The following is an 11,954-nucleotide window of genomic DNA, read 5'->3' on the forward strand; positions in this document are numbered from 1 at the left end:
ACGCAGAGGCTTAACCCACTGAGCCACCCAGGTGCCAAAATCTTTTTAAAAAGTGATTTTTCAGAATAGACTTCTGGTCCTTGAGTGCTGCACAGAGAGTAACACTCCAAATATTCCACTGACTCCTCCCCATCCCCCAACCCTTGCCCTCAGTTTCTCTGTCTCTCGCAGTCAGGCAGGACTATGTGACTGATCCTGGCCCATGAAGCAGGAGCAGAGGGTTCGGTGGTACTTCTGGATGGAAAACCCTGAAAAGCTGACTTGGAAGTCCTGTCTCTGTTTTCCATGGCGCCCGGCAATGGTGGGGGTGGGGTGGGCTGTGGTTCAAGATGGGGCTGCTTCTGTTGGGCTGGCTCCCTGCATGGCTGTGGGGCTCAGAGGCCCTGCTGATCTGTTGGGATCATATTGTGCGGATGATCAACTCTGGTGTTACTCACTGACCTTCGGGGCTGTTTGGAACACAGAGTGATCTCGCCTGCCTGTCTAATACACATGTGAAACAGAACCAATGTGGTATGTATCTGTATGTATATATGATATATCTTTTATATATATATATATATCCTTTATCCTTTATATATATATGTGTGTGTGTATCCTTTTATATATGCATATGTGAAATAGAGCCAATAAGTAGATATATCTGTACCTGCATATACCTCTTTTTTTTTTTTTAAGATTTTACTTATTTATTTGACAGACAGAGATCACAAGTAGGCAGAGAGGCACACAGAGAGAGAGAGGAGGAGGAAGCAGTCTCCCTGCTGAGCAGAGAGCCTGATGTGGGGCTCGATCCCAGGACCCTGGGATCATGACTTGAGCCAAAGGCAGAGGCTTTAACCCACTGAGCCACCCAGGCGCCCCCTGCATATACCTCTTATCATATGTTTATTTTTTTACATATATCTCCATATATATATGTATATATCATTATAGATATATAATATCTTTGATCTATATATATAGATCTATGTCTATTGATTGATCTATCCATATGTATATCAATATCTCATCTATTATCTATCTATAGAAAGATTTAGGGCCAGCTGGTCACGATCTCAGAGTCCTGCTCAGCGGGGAGCCTGCTTCTCCCTCTTCCTCTGTCACTCGCCCTGCTTGCACTCTTTCTCTCTCTCTGTCAAATAAATAAATAAAATCTTTTTAAAAGAGAGAGAGATTTATAATGAGGAATTAGCTTATGTGATTAGGGAGGCTGAGAAGCCTCATAATCTGCCATCAGCAAGCTGGAGACCCAAGAGCCTCACGGTATAATTCCAGTCTGAGCACCCAAGGCTGAGGACCGGGGGTTGCTGACGGTGTAAATCCCAAATCCCAGTCCAAGGGCAGGAGAAGATCAGTGTCCCACTCCCAAGTCAGACCGGAAGAGAAAAGGACCAATTCCTCCATTTGAAAGAGGTCTTTGGCTGCCTCCGTTTGGACCTCAGACTTTCCAAGTTGGGTTCTTTTTCCCAGATTGTCTCGTGGCTTAGGCGGAAGACTGAAACTACCCACTCAAAACACAAGGACAGCCCTGAGCCAGCCAGACCCCTTCCATGTTCTCCAAGACAATGATCGATTTGACCTTCACTGTCCACCTGTGTGTACCCACCCACCTTTGCCCCACATTTTCCTTCTATAAACCTGGAAGTATTTTCTGCCCTTGGGAGACCGTCTTTGAGACACTGGCCTGAAGGTCTTTCCTGACGTTGGCCTCCCTGTAATAGATTCCCTTCCTTACTCTTGGATTTTGTCAGTGGCAAGTGGCTGAACCTGGTCTGTTTGGGGCCCCAGGAGCCAGGGTCTTGGTCCTGCTCTTGGCCCCCTGAGCCCCGGCCACACCTTTTCTGCTTTTTGTTCTATTCAGGCCCTTCATGGATTAAATGATGCCCATCCTGGGCAATAATGCCCCAGATGCTCTGGGGAGGACAACTAAATGCTAATATCTTCTGGAAACACCTTCACAGATGCACCCAGAAATCATGTTTAATCTGGGTACCCAATGGCCCAATATCATTTTATAATATAACCTCCACTTGACCTATACAATTAACCATCACAAGAACAGGGCAGGCACAATTTCAGTTTTACCATCTGGTTCTCTTTCTGACCCTGCTTCTTCATGACCCCTGCAGGCTCTCTTCTGCCCACCCCTCAGGCATGAGCCTTCCTCATTTTATACTTTCTCCTTGGCTAATGCCATCTATGTCGTGGCTTCCGCTCTCACTCTGTAGATAGCTTCTGCAGTTGTTAAGACAAGAGTATGTTGTTTTTTTTCAAAGGAGAAAGAAATAGAAATGGTGGCTTACACAAGAAAGACATCTGGGGCACCCGGTTCGTGCAGTCAGTTAAGGATCCCTTGGTTTTGGCTCAGGTCATGATCTTGGGGTAGTGAGATCGAGCCCCGTGTCAGGATCCATGCTCAGCACAGAGTCTGCTTGGGATTTTCTCTCTTCCTCTTCCTATGCCCCTCTGCCACCTCTCTCTCTCAAATAATAAATAAATAAATCTAAAAAAAAAAAAAAATCTTAGTGGGATGCCTGGGTGGCTCAATGGGTTAAATGTCTGCCTTCAGCTCAGGTCATGATCTCAGGGTCCTGGGATTGAACCCAGAACTGGGCTCCCTGCTCAGCAGAGAGTGTGCTTCTCCCTCTCCCTCTCCCCCTCCCCTTGCTTGTGCTCTCTCTCTCAGATAAATAAATAAAATCTCTTAAAAAAATCTTTGAGCGTCATAGAGCCCCAAAGGGGCTTAACCATGAGTTTCCCCACTTTTGTGAGACATGCCCCCTGCCCGGAGGGAGAGGCTCCCTGCCTAGCTAACTGCGCTATCAGCCTGACCAGCTGCACCCCATCTGGTCCTCAGCCTAATGGGCTCATCTCTCTGCCAGGCTGAGAAATTATCCTAACATGCCCAACATGTGGCTCTGCATATTGTACAATGTCCTTCCCCTCCTCTGGGCCGTGAGTGTATACAACTAATAAGCCAATGCTGATTTTTTTCTATACAAGCTTGGGTGTCAGACACTTGACTACCTTATGTCATTTAGAGCAGGAGATCTCTCCTTCACCAGCAGGGTAGATAGGAGGTGATCAAAATCCTAGTCATTGTAGGAATGGCCTTCCATCAGACATGTGATGCAGGTTGCTTCTATCCTTTTTTTTTTTTTTTAGATTTTATTTATTTACCTGACAGACAGAAATCACAAGTAGGCAGAGAGGCAGGCAGAGAGAGAGGAAGAAGCAGGCTCCCTGCCAAGCAGAGAGCCTGATGCGGGGCTCGATCCCAGGACCCTGGGATCATGACCTGAGCTGAAGGCAGAGGCTTTAACACACTGAGCCACCTAGGTGCCCCCTGGTTGCTTCTATCTTGTTGTTCCACCACTCAAGGCCACTATTCTCAGGCTAATGTCATGGCCCAAGATGGCTGATGGAGTCCCAGCCATCACACTGAGCTTCCAATAACAAAGAGGAGAAAGGCACTCCCATTCCCTCAAAGTTGTGCATACCATGTCTGCTTACACAGTCGTAGGGCTGTACCTAGCTGCAAGGGAGGCTGGGAAATGTGGTTCTTCATCTTAGGCAGTCATATGTTAACTATCAGTAATTTTAAGAATTTGGCCCAGATCCTGAAAGGCTAATTAGCCAGATGAAGCCTGATTGAGTTTGGCCTTCGCCTGTGTCTTGAGGTTGAATGCCATTAGAGGATAAGAAGGGGTGGGCCCAAGGTGTACCTTGGGATCATTAGTTGGTCCTGATTTAAGACCCTTCCTTTCCTTCTCTGTTTGGGAGACTACATTTCCCATCATTACCTTGCTCTCTTTCACATCAACCCCCACCTCCTCCCAGTACCCCCAGCGCCCAAAATGAGACCAGATTGCTGCACTAGCTGCCCAGGGTTACTGCAGCTGTCCCTTGTTCCCATGACTCTGTAGTCCTCTCTACTCTGAGGTCAGAGCCAAGAGACACCAACAGTCGCTCCCCGTGCAAACCTTCCCACATATACAGACACAATCCTACATGCACTCCCTGTGCGCTTATAAAGGTGTCATAAGCGGTGATTATACTAGGCTCTATGCCTGGTATGGGCCACTACACTCCGCCACTAGAGTTCCTGCAGTACTCTTTGCTGGGTAGGGGAAGGCTAGACTTAGCCAGGCAGGGCTAGGAAGGGCAGAGCAGGGTAGGGCAGGGCAGGGCAGGGCTGGGCTGGGCTGGGCAAGTGCAAGGTAGAGACAAAAGTGTTTATTGTAGAGAGATAAGGCCAGTGGGTCATCTATAAGATCCGTGGTTAGGTTCTTAACCAATCAGCACATTCCATCCTTCTGGCCACAGGATCTGGTTCCAGAAGGACATGTGACCAAAGCTGGGCCAATGAGATTTAAGCTTAGGGCTGGGGTGTGCACATGTTGCTGCTGGGGATATCTTGGCCCCACACAGGGAAGCTTGCTAGCAGAACCAAGAGGCAGAGAGGGAATCCATCCTGAGGATGTCATTTGAGCTCCTGGATCCAGCTATGCCTGAAAGATACACCCATTGAACATTTCTGTTCAGGAGTCAATAAATCCCCTCATTTGCACTAGCTAGTTTGGTTTGGGTTCTCCATCCTTTGCAACAGAAAGAGGCCTGTCGGAAACAGCTTGGTTCTCGCTGGGGCTAGGATCAATGCAGTAATTCAGTAGTCTGTGGGGCTAGTCCCATTACTCTGCTAGGGAGACCAGGGAGCTTCTACCCAGTGTCCAAGCTAACAGTCACTGGTCCTACATGGAGAAGTTGGGCTGGGGACTGTTGTTCTCTTCTGGCTGAAGCTAAGACCCATCTCCTACCCCAGCCCAGAGGGACCCGGAGTGTCTCTTGTCCTGTGTGTCCCCACACAGTCCTGGGAAATGTGGGCAAATGACCGCCCAAGTTTCTTCTTCCGTGGGAGGGGGATTAACAATACACATGCCCTCTCTCTCCACCATTCTCCCACATCTTGGCCCCTTCTTCCCACCCCCACCCCCTGATGTACTTCACTGACCCCTACCCTCCCGTAACAGGTGCTGCCTGGAACCCACCAGGCTCCACTCAGACCTCACCGCTAGGCACCTCTATTTGTTTAGGGCTGGTGCCTATTCTCCCCAAAGTGCCAGTGAATTCAGACCCTTCGGGGGCAGCCCTCAAACAGAGCCTGATGGAGGGAGTTGGAGAATCACTATCCCAGCTCTCCCCACCCTCTGCCCAGGTAGGACATGTGTCCTATGCAACCTGCCAGGATTCCCCAGCAGGACTCAGCCCCATGTGCCTCTGCTGGGCACTTGCTTGATAACAAGAGTGACAAACTGTCCCAGTTGGCCCAGGACGAAGGGTTTCCTGGGACACAGGGTTTTGAGTGCTGATACCGGTAAGCTCCAGGGAAGCTGATTGTCCCAGCAATAACTCATCGTTGACTGCTCCCTCCCTTTCTTCTGTCATTTCCTTGCTCCCCTCCAGCTTCCTTCTCTAAGACAAATGCACTCAATCCTTGTCTCGGGCTCTGCTTCTGGGAAACCTCCCCCACTCGACCTCCTTTACCCTCTTCCCACAGCCCATCGGCTCAGCCACTCCTGAGCTGGGCCTTCATGAGGGTCAGATGTGCTTAGAGCTTTGTCCACTACCTGGTATTTGCCTTGTGAGAGCCCTTCGAGGAAGGAAGTGTTTTCTGTCATCTCTGTCTTATGTGAGGGAAAACTGAGGTTTGGGCAGGAAAACAATTTGCCTGAAGACACCTTGCTGGCAAGTGGTGCATCTTGGGAACTAGGACCTGGGGCGAAGGTCGACTTCTTCTCCCCATGCTGCTGCTCTGGGATAGAGGATGTGTGCCAGGCACTGTCTCACCCACCGCATGTGGATTATCTCCTTTGATCCTTATACCGCTCTTGAGGTGAGACAACCATCGCCCCCACTCCCGACTTTGCAGAGTAGGAAACCAAGGCCCAGAGAGGTGGCAGAGCTCAGGTTCAGGCCCAGGCAGGCTGGCGCTGAGCACATATCCTTAACCACCGGGCTGGTGCCTCAGTACGTGTAATTTCCTTTCAGGCGGCGGCCGTGGCCATTGGGGGAGGAGGGGGAGGGGCCCAGATGGCAGACCTGGCTGAGAGCCCCCAGGCTGGCATCTGGGCTGGCGGGCTGAGCCCAGACCTGCCCTGACCCCTTGCTGCCAGCCCCAGTTCCTTGGGGACCCTCCTGTGGCTTGAGGCATCCTCCACTCCTCTGCCCCCACCCCTATTTCTGTGGTTGGCCCAAATACCAGACAGGGCGAATCTTAGCTTTCCCCCAAGCATTCCATGCTCCTGTGGCCCGGCCCAGGCTGGCCGAGGTTACGCAAGCAGCAGCAGCGCTGGGGTGGTTGGTGGGGGTGGGACCGAGGGGACGGGCTGGCGTGTCCTCACCACCCCATCCGGCAGCCCGCCCACCCTCCCCAGGGCGGGGAAGGGGGTGGGCCCGCTAGTTCTCCACATCCCCCCTCCAGCCCCTGGGAGAACAAGCTGGGTGAAGGGTGGCCCGTGCCAAGAGATGGGGGGCAGTGGCAGCCACGGAAGAGGTTCCAGGAGGTGACAGCCTGGTTTCCATTAGGGAGACCTGGTCGGCATTTCAAGCAAGACGGCAGAGCTGGGGCTGGCTATGGTAAGGTGGGGGTGGGGTGGGGGAGAAGAGGGCAGGGGTGGGAGGGGAGTCTGCCTGCTCCCCCTACCACCCCCACCCAATGTGGGGATGCTCCTGTCTCCATGGTGACCTGGTGCCCGATATGGGGACACCCTGACCCATCTGTCCCTCTGCAGCGGCTGAGCCTACTGCTGCTGCTCCTGCTGCTTTCCGGCCCCCCGCCCACGCCCGGCACGGAGGACGCTGCCTTCCCCCACATGGGGGAGAGCTCGCAGCCCCCGCCCCGGGCCTGCCCCCCACGCTGCTCCTGCCCCCGGGCGGACACAGTGGACTGCAATGGCCTGGACCTGCAGGTGTTCCCAGACAACATCACCAGGGCAGCTCAGCACCTCTCCCTGCAGGTGGAGCCCGGGGCGGGGTTGGTTAGGATGAGTGCTGGGGTTGACGCTGATGGGGTACGGGGTCCGTGGGTGGGAGTGAGGTGTTGGCAATGGTGGAAGCTGGCCTTGATGAGAGTGTTGGGGTCTGTGCATTGGGGGCAAGAGGAGGTGGTGGTGCAGATATTGGAAGTAGGAGGGGCTGAGGGTTTAGAGGTGTTAGAGGTCGGTGTCTTGGCAGTTACAGGGTTTTGGGGGGTCAGAGAGATGGAGCATTTGGGTGAATGGTTGTGGGGATGGAGTATCAGATGTCAGCGTCTTTTTTGGTTATGGGGTTGTTTGGGGCCAGGGGGCAATTACAGGAACAGATGGGGTGCTGTGGGTCAGCATTTGGGTGGTTACAAGGTTGTTCTAGATGCAGGGTAACGGGGCTCTGGGGATCAAGTGTAGGGGTGAGGGGTGGCAAGGCTCCCTTGATTAAGGCAATGGGGTGCTGGCCACCGGCTGAGGCTCAGGGGTATGACTCCCTCCCCCCCAGAACAACCAGCTCCAGGAGCTCCCCTACAATGAGCTGTCGCGTCTCAGCAGCCTGCGGACCCTCAACCTCCACAACAATCTCCTCTCCTCTGAGGGTGCGGGGTGAGGGGACCCCTGGAGGCGGGAGGCCGGAGGCCGCCCCTTCCCTCCCCTGCCGGCTCTGTGGGCAGCTCTGCGGTACTTCCCAGAACTGTCCTTTGCTGAGCAGGATGGAAACTCGGGGCATGGCGGGGGCTGTGGCTTTGGAGGGCGGGTGGGGAGGTGTGTGGGAGGGCCCCCAGAGGGGCCTCCGCTGGTCCCCAGACAGGAGCCCAGGGGCAGCTGGGGGTGTGAACTCCCTCGCTGCCCCGCTCTGGGCCAGGCCCGGGGTCCTCTCACTGCCCGTCCCGCCCCCAGGGCTGCCCGATGAGGCCTTTGAGTCGCTCACACAGCTGCAGCACATTTACGTGGCCCACAACAAGGTGAGCGTCCCCGCCTGCCCCGGCTCCGGAGGCCTGGCCTGGCTGGGCACACAGGGCAGGCGGGACAGCAGGGCGCCGCAGGGCAGGGCGCCGGGACCAGTGTGGCTGTGCTCCCGCAGCTCTCCGTGGCCCCCCAGTTTCTGCCCCGCTCCCTCAGAGTTGCGGACCTGGCTGCCAACCAAGTGACAGAGATCTTCCCGCTTACCTTTGGGGAGAAGCCTGCGCTCAGGTAGCAGCCCCTGGCCCAGCCCGGACCTCTCACACCTCAGATGTGCCTGAGGTCACCCCCGTCCCTGGGAGTCTGAGGGGATCCCGCACCTGCCCGTGGGGGTTCGAGGGGGTAGAGCCCTAGCCTGGCAGTGTCTGAGGTGGGACACCCAGGAAACTCGGTCGGGATAAGTCCAGGCTGAGACAGCAGCCGTGTGTACACAAGCACACCTGAAGGCAGCTCTGGGGAACGGGGTAGAAATGGGGGTCGGTGGGAAGGCCCGGGGCAGGCTGGTGGCCGGAGCCTGGCTCCCCTCAGGTCCGTGTACCTCCACAACAACCAGCTGAGCAACGCCGGCCTGCCCCCCGACGCCTTCCATGGCTCTGAAGCTGTGGTCACCCTCAGCCTCTCCAGCAACCAGCTCAGCTACTTGCCACCAAGTCTGCCGCCCTCGCTGGAGCGGCTCCACCTGCAGGTGCCCCCCCTCCCCCCCACCGCCCCCACATTCCCGCCTCCTCAGGGGGGCCCCCTTGCCTCTCTCCTGGGGGAGCCCTCCTCCTCCTCAGGGTCAGGAATATCTTTGAGTCTTGTCCATGGGTCATTCACAGGGGCTCTCCGAACAGCCTTGCTAAAGTGAGCTCCTTGTTACTCCCTTACTCCGGAGCCTTCCATAGCTTCCCGCTGCCCTTGCTCCCTGACCACCCCTGCCCCCCATTTCATTCTCTCCTCCCTTCCCAGAACAACTTCATCTCCAAGGTGCCCCGAGGAGCCTTGAGCCGCCAGACCCACCTCCGCGAACTCTACCTCCAGCACAACCAGCTGACGGACAGCGGCCTGGATGCCACCACTTTCAGGTAGGGCCCAGGACAGGGTAGGAAAGGGGTGCGGCCTAGTGCTGGCAGGAGGGGTTGAAGATTCAGAGCCTGGGTACCCCAAACCTCTATCCCCCTCTGGCGCATGACTCCCAAACTGGGGCCTCGTTGGGTGAGCTCTTGCCAGTGCGCCAGGCTCAGCCAAGCAGCTAGAGGCCGTCCCTGCTCCGGGCTGCTCTGTGCTCAGTTCCACGATCCAAACGTCATCACCGCCGCATGCCTGTCTTGGACCCAGAACTCTGTCCTGCACTCCACATCTACCCTCAGGCTGGCGTCTGCCCTGACCTCAGCAAGCGGGCCTCCCGCCAGATCTCTCAACTCACCCAGCCCCAAGCTGGGGTCTCCAGTTTTTATCTCAGGACCGCTCCTCAAACCCCCGCCCCTCACTCGCGGCACCCAGCCCGACGCCGGCCCTCTCTCCCACCAGCAAGCTGCGCCACCTCGAGTACCTGGACCTGTCCCACAACCAGTTGGCCTCGGTGCCTGCCGCTCTGCCCCGCTCCCTGGCCGTGCTGCACCTGGGCCGCAACTGCATCCGGTGGGTGGAGGCGGCCCGGCTGCGGGGGGCCCGGGGCCTTCGCTACCTGCTGCTGCAGCACAACCAGCTGGGAGCGACGGGGCTGCCCCCTGGGGCGCTGCGGCCGCTGCGGGGCCTGCACACGCTGCACCTCTATGGCAACAGGCTGGAGCGTGTGCCCCTGGCACTGCCCCGCCGCCTGCGGGCCCTGGTGCTGCCGCACAACCACGTGACCGTGCTGGGGGCCCGCGACCTGGCCGGCATGCCGGGCCTGGCCGAGCTCAACCTGGCCTACAACCGCCTGGTCAGCGCCCACGTGCACCGCCGGGCCTTCCGCCCACTGCGCGCCCTGCGCAGCCTCGACCTGGCTGGCAACCGGCTGACCCGGGTGCCGAGCGGCCTGCCCGGTGGCCTGCACACCCTGCGGCTCCAGCGCAACCAGCTGCGGGCCCTGGAGCCCGAGCTGCTGGCCGGCATGAACGAGCTGCGGGAGCTCAGCCTGGCGCACAATCACCTCCGGATCGGAGACATCGGGCCTGGCACCTGGCATGAGCTACAGGCCCTCCAGGTCAGGGGCGGGCTGGTCAGCCGCACTGTCCCCATGGCCCCTCAGCCTCTCTGAGCAAGACCTTGGGAGGCCACAGAGAGCCTGGCGAACAGGCCGGGGTTGGGTAAGACAGGGGCAGCCTCTGAGCCTTTGGCCGTGCTGTCCCTGCCACCGGGTCCTCTGCGACCACCGCATCCACCTCCCCCAGCAAACACGGCAACGCTAGCTCCTTCTGAACACTCCAGGTGCCAGAGCTGAGAGCCTCTGTGGGTGCCAGGTGCTGTTCTAGGTGCTGTTCTAGGAGCTGGGCACAAAATCGCACAGCTCCTGTCCCAGCCCGGACATGCTAGTTAGGGAGAGAGCAGTTGGCAGCCATCCCAAGTAATCAGGGTCAGGAGGGCACAAGATGGGGGAAATGCCACCTTTGGCATCCGTCTGGCTGGCAACTCAGCGTCTAGATCATGGGCTGCCCCAGAGGGAAGCCAGTGTAGCCCTGGCCAGAGGAGACATTTGGAAACTATGAAGGGGCCACGGGGAGGGGCAGAAGGCCCAGGATGGTGTGTGCCCAGGAGGAGAGGCTGGGGCCTGGCTGAGTGGATGGCTCCAGGCCCGGGGCCACCACGGTGCCATCTCTACCCTTCTGCCCAGGTGCTGGACCTCAGTCACAACGAGCTGTCCTTCGTGCCCCCTGACCTGCCTGAGGCGCTGGAGGAGCTGCACCTGCAGGGCAACCGCATTGGGCATGTGGGCTCCGAGGCCTTCCTCAGCACGCCCCGCCTGCGTGCCCTCTTCCTCAGGTGCCCCAGGGCGGTCAGGCAGATAGGGTCCAGGTGGGTGGGGGGCGGGCTGGAGGGCTGTGGCGGACCCCAGCAGGTCTGGGTGGGTCGGGATGGCTGTGGACCCCTCCCTTGGCACCCACCCTCATGCCCGCCTCTTGGTCCAGGGCGAACAGGCTTCACATGACCAGCATTGCACCTGAGGCCTTCCTGGGCCTCCTGCACCTGAGTGTGGTAGACACAGCGGGGAACCCTGAGCAGGTCCTGGTCCAGCTGCCACCCACAGCTCCACGTCAGCCACGGGCGGGGGGCCCCTGAGCCTGGAGGGGCCCGGCACTACGGCCTGGACCTCTGGGCTCCACTGGGCCATGGACTGAGGAGACTGTCCACAGGGACCTCAACCAGGCTCTCTCAGGCCTCGAGGGCCGCCCAACCTGTGCCGGCCAAGAGGCTGGGGCAAGGGCACCCCCTCCACACACGGGGCGCCCTGGGAGAGGCTGAAGCGTGCAGCTCGCACACCGGGCACACAGACAACGCCAACCTTGCCGGACACACACCCTACTCCTCGTGCAGGTGGAGACAGCAACAATAAATCCTAACAATAAAGCTCACCACCCCCCAGCTGCCCTTCACCTTGCGGGACAGGCTCTCCCCAACCCCGGCAGCCAGCTGGGGAAGGGGAGGCCATGGGAGGCTGAGAGGGTCAGGCAACTTGGTCCCGTAGCCGGTGAGCAGCAGGCATGGCTCTCAAAGCCCTGATCCACATGTGGGCCACCAGGAACCACCGCGTAAAGCCTGACCACGTGTGTAAACCCAGACATGCCCAAGGCCACCAGCTCCAGAAACACACGGCATGGCAGACACCTCGAGGCAGGCCACAGGCCCTCACGTGTCCTTGTACCAAGTGTGCGACATGGACACATCCTTCATGGGCACACTCCCCCCACAGCCTGTCCCTCTTGCAGACACATGGGCATCAAGCCCAGGGGTGATTGTGGGGGGCCCCAGCTAGTCACAGAGGATGGGAGCAAGAAACAAAGA

General features: G+C 57.5%; 1 protein-coding gene across 3 annotated transcripts; it reads left to right on the forward strand.

The window, feature by feature from the left end:
- The first annotated feature begins 6,374 nt into the window (after positions 1-6,374).
- PODNL1 (podocan like 1) lies at positions 6,375-11,534 on the forward strand. 3 transcript variants are annotated; one of them, XM_004748267.3, is made up of 10 exons: positions 6,375-6,639; positions 6,795-7,019; positions 7,534-7,627; positions 7,929-7,993; positions 8,113-8,222; positions 8,520-8,676; positions 8,940-9,055; positions 9,501-10,158; positions 10,786-10,934; positions 11,081-11,534. In XM_004748267.3, the coding sequence occupies exons 1-10, from the start codon at positions 6,637-6,639 to the stop codon at positions 11,229-11,231; spliced, it is 1,728 nt and encodes a 575-aa protein (XP_004748324.1). In that variant the 5' UTR covers positions 6,375-6,636; the 3' UTR covers positions 11,232-11,534. The 3 variants fall into 3 exon arrangements, with proteins under 3 accessions (XP_004748324.1, XP_012909551.1, XP_004748325.1); XM_013054097.2 differs by having other exon boundaries at positions 8,607-8,676; XM_004748268.3 differs by lacking the exon at positions 6,375-6,639 and having other exon boundaries at positions 6,838-7,019; positions 7,534-7,634.
- Positions 11,535-11,954: the final 420 nt, after the last annotated feature.

This window comes from Mustela putorius, unplaced genomic scaffold, assembly GCF_011764305.1.
Source record: "Mustela putorius furo isolate JIRA1106 unplaced genomic scaffold, ASM1176430v1.1 tig00000095_pilon_pilon_pilon, whole genome shotgun sequence".
Taxonomy (NCBI): domain Eukaryota; kingdom Metazoa; phylum Chordata; class Mammalia; order Carnivora; family Mustelidae; genus Mustela; species Mustela putorius.